This window comes from Neolamprologus multifasciatus, chromosome 18 (genome assembly GCF_963576455.1).
Source record: "Neolamprologus multifasciatus chromosome 18, fNeoMul1.2, whole genome shotgun sequence".
NCBI classification, from domain to species: domain Eukaryota; kingdom Metazoa; phylum Chordata; class Actinopteri; order Cichliformes; family Cichlidae; genus Neolamprologus; species Neolamprologus multifasciatus.
Genome location: NC_140456.1, coordinates 1,904,190 through 1,916,815, shown reverse-complemented (window position 1 = coordinate 1,916,815; position 12,626 = coordinate 1,904,190). Strand labels below are relative to the sequence as shown.

The 12,626-nt window shown below is 40.4% G+C and overlaps 1 protein-coding gene and 1 long non-coding RNA gene across 3 annotated transcripts in view; one reads left to right on the top strand and one right to left on the bottom strand.

The window, feature by feature from the left end:
• Window positions 1-275: 275 nt before the first annotated feature.
• LOC146496946 (uncharacterized) lies at window positions 276-2,567 on the top strand. Its single transcript, XR_014870794.1, has 3 exons — window positions 276-1,922; window positions 1,996-2,190; window positions 2,252-2,567. It is a non-coding gene; the product is annotated as an uncharacterized LOC146496946 (long non-coding RNA).
• A 506-nt stretch (window positions 2,568-3,073) lies between these two features.
• Window positions 3,074-12,626, bottom strand: part of LOC146496945 (receptor-type tyrosine-protein phosphatase F-like) — a 10,496-nt gene continuing 943 nt past the window's right edge. The window contains exons 2-8 of one of the 2 annotated variants that reach the window (XM_085140917.1): window positions 11,881-12,025; window positions 8,280-8,425; window positions 7,911-8,052; window positions 6,593-6,781; window positions 4,602-4,712; window positions 3,817-4,086; window positions 3,074-3,235 (exon numbers count right to left, since the gene is read on the bottom strand). In XM_085140917.1, the coding sequence (XP_084997043.1) occupies window positions 3,192-3,235; window positions 3,817-4,086; window positions 4,602-4,712; window positions 6,593-6,781; window positions 7,911-8,052; window positions 8,280-8,425; window positions 11,881-12,004 (1,026 nt within the window). In that variant the 5' untranslated portion in view covers window positions 12,005-12,025 and the 3' untranslated portion in view covers window positions 3,074-3,191. Of the gene's footprint in view, window positions 3,236-3,816; window positions 4,087-4,601; window positions 4,713-6,592; window positions 6,782-7,910; window positions 8,053-8,279; window positions 8,426-11,880 lie in introns of both variants that reach the window. The other variant, XM_085140916.1, reaches the window with a different exon arrangement.

The window sequence follows — 12,626 nt, the reverse complement described above, 5'->3', positions numbered from 1 at the left end:
CAGTGAGACATGTTAAATGTTCAAATATTTTTGGAACATCCATAAAAAGACAGTGATATTCAGTATTTGTATCAGTGATCATTTACTAACAGAGATGAGAAGAGAGACCGAATGTTTAATAATCCACATTTAACTCTTTCCCTCTCTGGTGCAGTTGAGGATGCTGTTGTTCTTTCTTTGTGACTGTTTATGTTTAAATGTAGTTTTCACAGATTTTTGTGTTGTTGATGATCTGGGAGCAGACACACAAACACTCAAACAGGCTCAGATGAGGGTTTGTGGCATGACAGGAGGAGAGAAGTTTCAGTGAGGTGTGTACGACTGCAGCTCTGCTTCCTGATCTCAGCTCTGGATAGTCACGTTTTGGGGGATTCAGCAAATTTGGGCAGTTTTCTAGAAATAAGAGCTGCTCCATCCAAAGTGGGATGGATGTGGTCTCTGCTAACATGAACTGGTTTCTCCCAGAAAGTTTCCCAGTTATCTCTGAAGCCCACATGACTTTTTGGACACTTTGGTTCCTGCTGGTCTGATTGTGGAGGCCCAGAGAAAACTATGAAGTCTGACATTGTTTTGGTAAAGTTACACACGACTAGTAGTAGAATCAAATTCTTCATCTTTAAATCTTTATTATTCACACTTACAAACACAACTACACTGTTTGACATTTGAAAATCAACCAAAAATTTAAAAAAAAAACAAATAAGAGAGAAAAATATACCTGAATAAAAAGCCAAAATAAGCACAACACATCATAACTAACATTTGTGAACACTGATCAAAGTGATGAATGAGATGAAATGTCGCGAGCATTCGCTGGGCACAGAGTGCGGATCCAGTTTGCTCCGCCTCCATTACGGATAATTAGACGTGGAAGTATTGATGTTTTAGTTTTGTGAAAAGAAGGAAAAGTGAGTGTCGTTATATTATCATTCAGTTTGAGAGTTACAACAGAAAGTTATATATTTATTCTTTTCACGTGGTATCAGACGGGATTATTTAAAATAATGAAGGGCATTTTGCCTGATAATTATTTTTATATTCCTGTAACTTCATACAACTGTATAAAGACTTCATGAACCTCCAAAGTTTCATGAGTAGTTCGTCATTATAAGAAGTGAACTAAAAATCAAGAATGTGGGATCCTGTTTGTCCGTGACTTGGAGAGGCCACGCAGGGGAAACATATTCTGTCGGGGACACATACCACGGCACGACACATGGCCAAACAGCTCCGTGGTTCAAAACAAAAAACATACTTGTGTTAAGCACAATTACACAAAATTCAGTCTCAGGTTAAATGTGATAGAATCAGCTCACACACTGATGGATGTCATGAAGCCATGTTTGCATTTATTTACACTGCTTCCACTCTGGATGTCTATTTATGTTAAGCTATTAAAGGGTCCATTCTACAACATTTGAGCTGCACTTGTGTTTTCAGAACCAAAGAGTTTTTGAAATCTGCACAAAATTGCATTTTAAATAACTTTTTGAATGTTACTTTAAATACTTAGATTTAAAGATCAGTATGGCTGAACTGTGGAATATTTTGGGCGCAGCTTAAGTGTTTTGTCTTTAACATTTTAGTATGAACTTGTACAAAATGCAGCAAGACATTAAAATCTGTTTTATTGAATATAAAATCGACTGTATCAGATTCACATGGATGCTGGCAGATATCCAAATTTACGACATCGGTATCGGACATAAAAAAGTGTTATCACGCCATCTCTAATATGGTGTCATGGTCTGCAGTGGGTGACTGGAATTTCCATAAGGCTCCTGAACCTACCTGGGATCCGCCCCTGGGCAGGGCCAACTCCTCCAGCTCCTGCACACCTGGAGCCTATTGCAGGCAATCAAGCCAGAGGGATTTAAGCCACACGTTGATGTTCATTCACTGCCAGTTCGTCATCAACACATGTTGGTAACAGGTTCTTATACTTCAAGTTCTTGCTGTGATTTATCTTGTTAACCAGACTCTCTTGTGCTGCAGTTGCTGTATTCACCTTGGCTCACGCTCCACCTCCAGACTCAGGATACCAAGCAATCATTTTGAAAATCTCTCTGTGCCTCACCTGCCATCACACTCCATCTGAAGCCCCGGATCTCAGGTCAGCCTTTCTACGCCACTCAGCCCCCCCTGGATTCTCTTACCCCCCCTCTCAACACTCCATGTCCCCTACTGCAAGTAAGAATTGCTACTCTTCTGCCTCCACTACCTCCCTAACCCCACTGTCTTCTCTCTTTAGTGTGACTGTTCCCTGCTCAGCTCCACTCTGCATCCCGTTCCCTCGCCCTAGCCATGTTTCCCAGGTCACGCCTCGTCAAACTCCACGTCTTATTGTTTTTTGTCTTTGCTACGTTTTTTGCACTACGCCTAATAAATTGTCACATCATCTGCTCTCTCAGCTCTGGGTTTCTGCACCTGAGTCCTGTTCAGTACAGGCCACTCGGCCCCGTGACATATGGATATGCTTCACTCCCTGTTTCATTCAGTTTATACCATTTGCTCTTCAATTAGACTCCATCAGAACATTTTCACAACAACTTTCATTGAAGCATAATCCCTTTGTTTTTGATCCCTTTAATTCAGGTTGTATAGAAATACTTTTTCTTTAAAACTCAGTTACATGGTCACAATATACTCAATACAATTTATTTTTATTAAATCATATATTTGTAAAGTCAGACATCGTTTGGCTTCTCCACATCTTTCCACACATGCCAAGTTCAGACTCTCAGCTTCAGGCCTGTTTTTAGAATCATCATTAGAAATTATATTTTCTTATTATTATTTTTTTTTTAATATCAGTTAAATTTATATTTTTATCAGTATCAAGCAATTAAACACAATATCAGTAAAACCACATAAATTGTGATTCTGTGTTTAATCATTAATACACTTGATACTCTTAGTCAAAAACATGTATAATCTTGGGTTGGTGACACATTTCTTATCTTCCACATTCCTGCAGACACAGAACTGCCGAGGTCAAAGCTGGATCATGTGCACACACACATAATATTCAGACATTAGAACAGTCATTTTCACTATTAACTTATTAAGCAAAATTATACTTTAATTTATCTTTGATCAAGAATTAAGATCCTTTGCCATTAGCAAATGTGGAAAAGCTCTATTTCAACACATGATGCTGGATGTTCTGACCGGGGACAGCTGCAGGGACTTCAGCTTCTCTCTGCCCCACGTCTCTCGACATGCTTTGGTTGTTCTGAGCAGGGAGAAGAAAATTATTCACTTTGATTATTAGGAATGAACTGTGGCCAATGCTGACCACACATAGAAACTGCAGACAAAAAGTGATTACACTGATTATGTCATGGATATCGGGGAGGATACAGGCGCAGACAGTACAGGTTTTATTTACAATATATATACATGTGGAGGGGAAATCCGGGTTTCCACAGGTCCAGGAAAAGAGAGAGGAAAACAATAAACACATGTGGCCTTGTGGGACCAGCCAGGCAGACACAGGGACCACGACAGATTACTCTGATTACACTACTCTGCTACAGATAGACGATACAGTGCCAACGTCACAAACACAGTTGGTTGGAGTCACACTCACACAGACACTTGGACACCAAAAAGAACAACATACAGGAAGAAATACCTACAAGCTTTTGTATCAGTCCCTTAAAACATTTCACGAAGAACCAGAACGACTTCAGTATCTGTAACGAATTTGGGCTGTTTCATCAATGACTACATTTGTAGGCAAATCAACATCAGAGTTCACACTTTTGTGAAACCTCAGATCAACAGAACCACTGGTCTGAAATCAGCTCTCACCTTTAACAGTAACCTGAACAGTAGCTTCAATCACGCCCAGACTAGACATGGCCACACATGTGTAGTTAGCTGATTCTTGAATGTTGGTGAGCTCCAGCACACTGCGCCCTAATGGCATCTCGTCTTCTTCGGTCAGGTCCACCCGGCCTTTGGTCCACTTGATAAATGGCAATGGTGCGCCCATTGCTACACATGTGAGACTGACACTGTCGCCTGACATCACTTCCTGGTTGGAGGGTTGAATGGAGAACCTGGGCGGGATTTTTCGTACTAACGAAATAAAAAGAAAAAGGAATATGTGAGGTCATTATAATACTTTTTTGTGACGTTATGAATAGTTATGCCCATACAGGGTAAAAGCCCATCAGGGCTGATCGCTTCTGTCCAGATGTGCAGAAGAGAATAATGGAATAACATAACAAGCACATTTAAAGCAGGTCTCACAGTGTGAGAACAGTGTTTGATCACTCATCCATAAAACAGCCTCTATGACACACGACTGTATGCTTTTAACGAAATCATGAAATGTTAGCCAAGCCCATCTCTTTCTTACCAAAACACTAATAAGCATTTTATAATCAATAATGAGGAGTGATTTGTCTCCCTGTGTCAGGGGCAGCTAAAGTTATACGAGAAGATGCCATTAAAACACTGTCTGCACATTCCCACAGTGGGGCTTAAATCAAACCATGAGGGGCGAGGGTTTAAACAGTTGTGTGATTTCATGAGATAACACAATGACCTTATTGATTAACTCCACAAGTGAGAGACACATTAGACTTTACCTCGTACGTAGAGATTGGCGGGACCAGAGTAACGCACACCAAGGCTGTTTGTGGCGACACATTCATATTTCCCCTGATCCGAAGCCTCACTGTTCTGAATTTGCAGCGTTCCTGTGTAAAGAATTAGTGAATTCAGCAGTTTGATAGTGACTTGCTAGAGAGTCAGTAGCCAACTGTAACCCAGTATAACTCAGTTCATGATCAGACAGGATTACAGGTTTGGCAATAAAATACTTAAAGCAATACAAACATCCAGCAGATCAGGAAAGTTATAAAACATATCTTCTTTACCTTTCTTTGTTAAGAGATGTTAAATTGCAATGGAGCTGCATTTAAAAAAGAAAAAAAAACCTTTCCTGTGCTCTCATTTTCCCCAACATGAATTTCTGAAAGCCAGTGATTGTTTTGGAAGCGCTGCAAGATGTTTTAATTTTCATTAAACATTAATGTATGTAGTGTTTCTGTAATGTTTGAATCCACTGTTCTCAATAAATAAATCCCCAATAAGAAGAGTATGAGCAAACATTCACATACATCTCCACACACACATGCCTCAGTCGGTGCATAGATCATTTCAAGAATGGCGTGATGGACATTTTTTAGTAACAGCATTCAGACGTGTTATTGTGGTTGGAAAAAGCTGTGTTTGAGTCTGTTTGTCCTTGCACTGATTGCTCTGTCCCGTTTCCATGAGGGCAACAGTTCAAACAGGGAGTGGCCAGGATGTGAGGTATCTATTATAATGCTCTGAGCTTTATTAAGACAGCGGGTGTTGTGTAGATCTTCCAGCGTGGGGAGAGGGCAGCCAGTTTGGGCGCTGTTAATGATCCCTTGGACTGCTTTCCTCTGAGCCACTGTGCAGCTAGTGTACCAGATGCATATGCAATAGGTTAGTACACTCTCGATGGTGGCTCTGTTGGAGGGCGTTTCTATTTTTGTGCAAAGTTAACTGAACCTTGTGCTATATTAACATAATAATAAAATAATATTAGAATATGGGAACACAAATTTTAGTCTAACTTTTTTAAATTCTAATTATACTCGGCTTGAATCTGGAGAAAAAGAAGAAAAATGTATATCTCTATTTTCTGTTGCCTCCATTGTACAGGGGGACGGTGACTATAAACAGGAAAATGATTAGGGAAGAGGTTAAAGTGGATTCAGCAGGTGGAGGAAGCCTAGAATCAGCTGTAGTGTTTCAGTGTGGGGAAAAGAATCATAACTCAGTCATTTCGATTGAGAGATCCAGTAGATTTTCTTAGTGTGCAGCTGACCTGCTGCTCTTTGTGGACGTACACAGCTGAATTCAACCAGATGTCAGCAGATGTTTCATGAGTTGGCTGATTTCATCCTGTACACTGACAGTACGCTGTTTATGCTGTGTGTTTTCTAGATTGTATAAAGTTTCTATGAAGGTGGAATTCAGTGAATGAATCTCAATCTCTGGATGACATAATGACATCAGTTGAACTCATGAATGAATCAAACGATGTCTGAAAATGCTGTTTATGTGGAAACGTAAACTGCATTGGTGGCACAAAAGCCTGATCAACTTCCAGCTTGAATCTTTTCCATCAGCAACAGCAACATCTTTGTTTTACTCAACAGAACTCTTGCTGAGCTGCCTCTCTGTGACCAGCTGCAGCTCCTACAGAAAACTGAGGATTATTTATTATGCTGAAAATTCTTCATCTGTATATCTGTAAGGTTACAGACGCAGTCATCGCTGTCAAAGACTGCAGGAAACGGCACTCCAACATCCGAGTTACTTTTAAAGTGGCAGCTGTCCTGGTTTGACCAATAAAGCTCACAAGAAAAATTCATCCAAATAATCAAAGTGAAGTTGAATAAAACATTTATGCCTTTAATGGTGAAAGTGTATAAAAGAAATGGTACAGGAACAAAGATCTGAAAGCTGCTTTGCAACATTCTCAGTATGCCACGCAAATTCAAACCTTTGAGATATTAAATCAGATAATTTTAAAGTCTACCTGAGCGAAGCTGTTTGAGGCGCCCGTCGCTGCTGCTGATATTCAAAGGAAGCAAGTCCTTGAACCACGAGATCTCTGGGTCTGGGTTTCCACTGGCAGCGCACAGCATTGTGGCAGTTTTGTTTTTTTCAACAACTTTAAGCTGGGGGCCCAAATCAAAGGAGGGAAAGTCATGGGGGATGTTGTCCTCTGAAAAATGCAAAAGGCAGGTTTAGTACAACCACAGACAGACTGATGATCACTGTTGTGATCAACAGTCGATAAACTGTTGTGAGAGGAGCTGACTGCAGCAAATATGTTGAGCTGGTAAAGACAAAGGCAGCAAATATATTTCAGATGCCACAAAATTCGTGCAAGAGCAGAAGATACCAAAGAGTGATACTTTAGATCGTCTGCTCTTTGTGATGAGGTTGGAAAGTAGAATGTTTTTGTAACTGATGATAATGGTGAGTTATTAACAACACGAGGAGTCTGAAGTTTAGACAGAAGAAGGATAATTTCACTCTGCCTACCCATGCATACACAAACTGCCTTAGGCTTACAGTACAGTAACTAACCAATAACTCATCTTATGATAACCAACGTAACAGAACTTAAACTAAAATGTGTGATTCCCGTTTTCTTTCCCTAAAACACTAACCCCGATGTGATGTCCTACTCGTTTAGTCCCTCTTTAAACTCTGGCACTCTCCTGGTTTTTTTTTCTGGTGTTTGTTTGTTTGTTTGTTTGTTTGTTTGTTTGTTTGTTTGTTTGTTTGTTTGTTTGTTTGTTTGTTTGTTTGTTGGTTGGTTTGTTGGTTTGTTGGTTTGTTGGTTTGTTTGTTGGTTGTGGAGTCGCAGTATTTCTTATATTTTGATCATTTAAATCATGTGATTCTTCTAAAAGAAATTCTCCTGCTATTCTCCTTATTAAATGTGAGAAAACCACCATGGAAATCTGCTTCTGTAAATCTGTAATTGTAATATGTTTGCCTGACATAGGTCTCTATTTTGAATGATGCATTGAGTCTCAATGCGACCTGTAAACATAAATGTAAATAAATAAAATAAAATAAAACATTTGGTCTTCATTGAAGCTGACATACACGGTGTATTTCATTGAGGTCAGTGGAAACCATAATCATTACGTTAATTATTATTAATTGATGACACTGCTTATACCAGGTGTCCACAGATTTTGGAGCTCTGTTGCATGAATGAATATTTGCTTTTCAGGGGAAAAAAGTATAAAATCTTAAAAAATCCACAGTAGAAGAAAAAGGAGAAGTTTTAAAACAGGACCACAGTGAAAGTTTAAAATAACAGGATCCATTTTTACCTTCCAGCACTTCAAGTCTGGCACTGACGTTGACCTCGCCTGCACTATTACTGGCGATGCACTTATAAATGGCTGCATCTCTGTATACGCGCAGCGGCTGGATCCGCAGCACCGACCCCAAACCTCCATCAAATTCAATTACCTAGAAGAAGAGCCACAGTAAACAGGAGGTTATTTTTCAAGGCTTCTTTTTCTTTTAGACGACGTTCGCGTCATTACAAGATTTCAATAAAACCCAGTCGTCCTTGCAGACTACACAGAGCTTTGTCTTTCTTATGTCAAAGTGATGAAATAAATGTTTATAATAAATAAATAAACAGCGTGATTCACTGTGGGGGCTCTGTGAATTCGTCATGCATCAGCACCCACCGCAACACGCTGGCTGCTGATCTTCTTGCCTATCTTTAACCAGGTGATTCTGGGTTTTGGCTCTCCTCTGGCCTGGCACACAAATGAAGCAACTCCACCCGAGATGCCCGTCTGATTCACAGGAAATGTGATGAAACTTGGAAGGCCTGATGAAGATGACGTGACAGGACAAATAAGTTACTGACATGGAGGTTCAGAGTGATGGGAGACGTTATCTGTGGGTGTCACTATTCTCCACACACACCCTGAGAAAACCCAGAGAAGCGCTGCTGCTTCACCTGCAGCTCAGTCATGAGACACACGTCCAGTCTGTGTGTTAGTGTCACATTCTTGTCTTTGTTTTGACACATTGTTTAAACCAAAACAAAGTTTAACATTAACTTTTTAACATTAAAAATGTTTTGTATAACGATGAAACACAATTTTGTGTGATCAGGTAACTGACTGAGCCTCTCTCAAAATTAGGAAAAGGCCACTACTATGTTATAATGCTGCACTATCTCAGAGACACCTCCAGCTCTTTAGAGTTTTACAGGACATCATGACTGTGCACATGACAACACAGTCTGTGATCCATTGTCTGTGATGCTCCTGTTGTCCTGCAGCGATGCTGAAACCAGGACAGTGTAGAAGGTTTGAGTGAGTGCTCTGCTGCAGAGCTCTCTAACTAAGTTCATTTTGAAAGCTTTTACCTTAAATGCTTACACTGAGCTTCAGCCAGAGGCTTACCTCGGCTTTTCTGCAAGTTAAAAGCCAGACTGAAAAAGAAAACAAAACAGAAATAGGAAAAAACACAATGAAAAGGAACAAAACCTGAAGTGTTTCTGGTGACACAATAACCTGACGGACCAGACCTGGACATGACAAACTAACAGTAACCGGCTAAAAGCAAGAATGTATATGTGCATTATATGAATCATGTGATTAATATACACATTGCTTTGAACCTTTTCTTCTCATAACACTAATGAACTGTCTTCTTCTCCTGAACGAGTCTCAGTGCGTCCTAGCTCGGGTCCTTGGAAGACCACAAAGGCCAGAAGTGAGAGGCTGTAAGATCAGACAATCTAGCCCAGGGGTGGGCAATCTCAGTCCACGAGGGCCGGTGTCCCTGCAGGTTTTAGATCTCACCTTGGGTCAACACACCTGAATCACATGATTAATTTGTTACCAGGCCTCTGGAGGACTTCAGGACATGTTGGCTGTATCCCAATTCAGGGTCTGCAGCCTTAAAGGCCGCATTTTAAGGCCGATTACGTCACAGCGACGCGATGAAGGCTGTCCCAATTCAAAGGCTGCTCGAAATGCGGCCCTCAAATGTGTCCTTCATTTCCCTGAATTTCAAGGACGTGGCGGTGTAGACTTCGTGGCCCAACATATCCCAGAATGCATGGGTGTGGATAATTTTGCCGAAAAAAAAGAAAACGGCAGATGGGGGGCGCCCGAAGAGTAAACTTTAATTAAGTACTGAATATTATGTCACTTATTTATGTGCAAATGTTTAATAATGAAGAACATTAAAACATTACTGTTGGCCACATGTCGGCAAAGTCATGTGACATTAGTGACGTTTGTACTAACTTGGTTTTAAAGCCTTTACTTTAAAATATACGCCGTTCAATAGCTGAGCTTAATCAGAGAATGATAAAAGCTCATGTAGAAACAAACAAACAAATGAACAAAAGATTTTCTCCTTCATTTCTGTCAAACAAAGCTGTATGAAACGTTTCCAGCTGTTAGTATCATGGTTGCTAGGCAACCTGGGCAGCGCAACGGAGGCTAGACCGTCCCATTTCACAAGCCTCGCACTTCCGGTCTTTAAGTACGCGGCCCTTCAAGACCGTTAAGGCTGCGTACTTTAAGGCTGCAGACCCTGAATTGGGATACAGCCATTGAGGAGCTAATTTAGCCATTTAAATCTGCTGTGTTGGATCAAGGACACATCTAAAACCTGCAGGACACCGGCCCTCGTGGACTGAGATTGCCCATCCCTGATCTAGTCCATAATGCACTGCCCAGTGTGCCTAGCAACCATGACATCATCCACTAGAAACATTTAAAACGGCATTGTTTGATAGAAATGAAGGAGAAAATCTTAATTTGATATTATTTTTCATTTGCTTTGATTTCACACTGGTATTTGATGTATCTGAGGCACACAGACAGTCATTTTAAGATTAGCTAGCAAACAGTGCGCTAATATACTTCATGAGACCAACGACCAACAAACTTCGGTTTTATAATGTAAATATTTGTCCAAAATGTCATTTATTGTATTAATAAATTAAATTTATTTAATTTAAAAAACTACAGCAGTGAAATTTGACAGGAAACATTCAAGGTGAAATTATTTCTATTTCATATTAATTTAAGTTTTGATCTCAAAGACAAATATTTCTACATCACTACATTTGTCTGAGAGCTGACTTATACGAGCACAAAGAAAACTTGTGTATGCACATACATCCATTATGTTTCTTTATTAAATAAAATGCTGAGCTGTTTGATTTTATCCATAAATTAAATTATTATTGAAAAAACAATGAATGAATGTTGATATTTTTAAACTTGAAGCACCATCCAAATGCAGGTCACACAGGTCCCTCTGACACACACAGAGCACGTGTGACATGTGACCGTAGAAGAGCAGAATTGCACAGCGTGAGGTCAAAGGTCGCAGTGAAGTTGTTCTGGAGTTTGTCTCCGAACAAACAACATCTTGTATATGGACACATTGATGAAATAAATAAAGTATAAGCATATCTAAATATGGAACTGTTTGTCAAACATGATTCGGACACAAATTGGGAAATAATTGGCGTTTCAAATTTAAATAATGAACGAACGAGCTTCAGGTGAACTCCCTGTTTTTGTTGAACTTGTACGTTCAATAGAACAGCTGGCATCAGACTCTTCTGAGTCTGTCGCCTCAGACTCGCCTTGAGGCGACATTTGTTGTGATTTGGCGCTATATAAATAAAATTGAATTGAATTGAATTGAATTCTGCACTATGTTTTTGCCCAGTGTTTGGGTTCTAAGTAGGTTTTAAAAAACCTAAATCAACATCTTTTTAGTCTAAAGAAGTTCAGGAAATCCTTTTAAATGTATGACCTGACACCTTAGACACCACAAAAGACAACACAATACATGCTTGGAGCAGTTCCCATAGTCAGGTGGGAAACAGGAGGGGTTGGGCTCTTAATTATATTACAGTGACCCTATGACAGCAGTATAGGTGAGGTCCCCAACCCTGTCCCCACAGGGCGGTGCTGCCTGGCTGCCCCCGACACCCAGAGGTACCACAAAAGTCGAATGGAGCGCTTTCTGCTGTGCAGTGTGAGTCTGTTCTACACACTCCACGGCATGAAGGTTTGTTCTCTTCATGTAATCAGTCAAAGTGCAACAAATTAGTGCAATAAGTTGAACATTAAATATCTATATCATTCCTTTAAATGAACAGAGCTCCTTGAAATCTGCTGCAGGTGAGCCACTGATCACTGCACTAATTACAGCATAAAATGCACTTTGTGTCAAAATACTCATGAAGCTCAATGTTTTATTGGATGATGATAAAGCTAAGGTGTAAATGAGGACACTTACTCTCTGCCAGAGACAAGAACAGCATGCAGCTGAGTGAAAACAGGACCAGCAGCCCCCCTCGGGGCAGATGGGACCCTGCCAGGTGAATATTACACACCATGTTCCGCTGGACACGTCCCACCATGTCAAGGTCAAAGACAAACACCTGAGACAGCAAACACATGCAGAAGAGAGGTACAGAACAATCAAACTTACCACATCTCTGCACACAGGCTGCTCAAAACATTAAGGGAGGAGCCAGAAAGTTGATTCTGTTCTAACTTCTATTCTGTATGTTGTGTTTTCAGTGGGAGAAACATTTAACTCACCTATGCAACTTCTTCAGCCTTAGACACTGAAAACGCAACATCAACGTGCAAAGAATCAACTTTCTGGGATTTCCTTCCCTCTGTGACTGAGCATGTGTCACGACACTGAGGCAAGCATCAGTTCAGAGACATAAACCACTATGAATCCATTTCAGCTGCATTGGTGCAAATTCGAGTAACAACATGTAAACTGAGAAGACAAGAGCAAGGCAAAGTCCCATAATGGTAACACTCTGCTCTTATTCCTCCTCCTCACTTTTCTCTGGTTTACTTTTTGTTATTGTCCTCCTCTCTGCTGATGGCATGAGACAGTATCTGCAGCAGATTCAAGCTCCACAGGTTTTCTGCAGGGAAGAAGAGGAGGAGCGTTGCCAGAGCCCTACAAAGTGACCTCCACCTACTGAAGCTACTGAGGCATGTTTCTGAGGGTACTCAGGT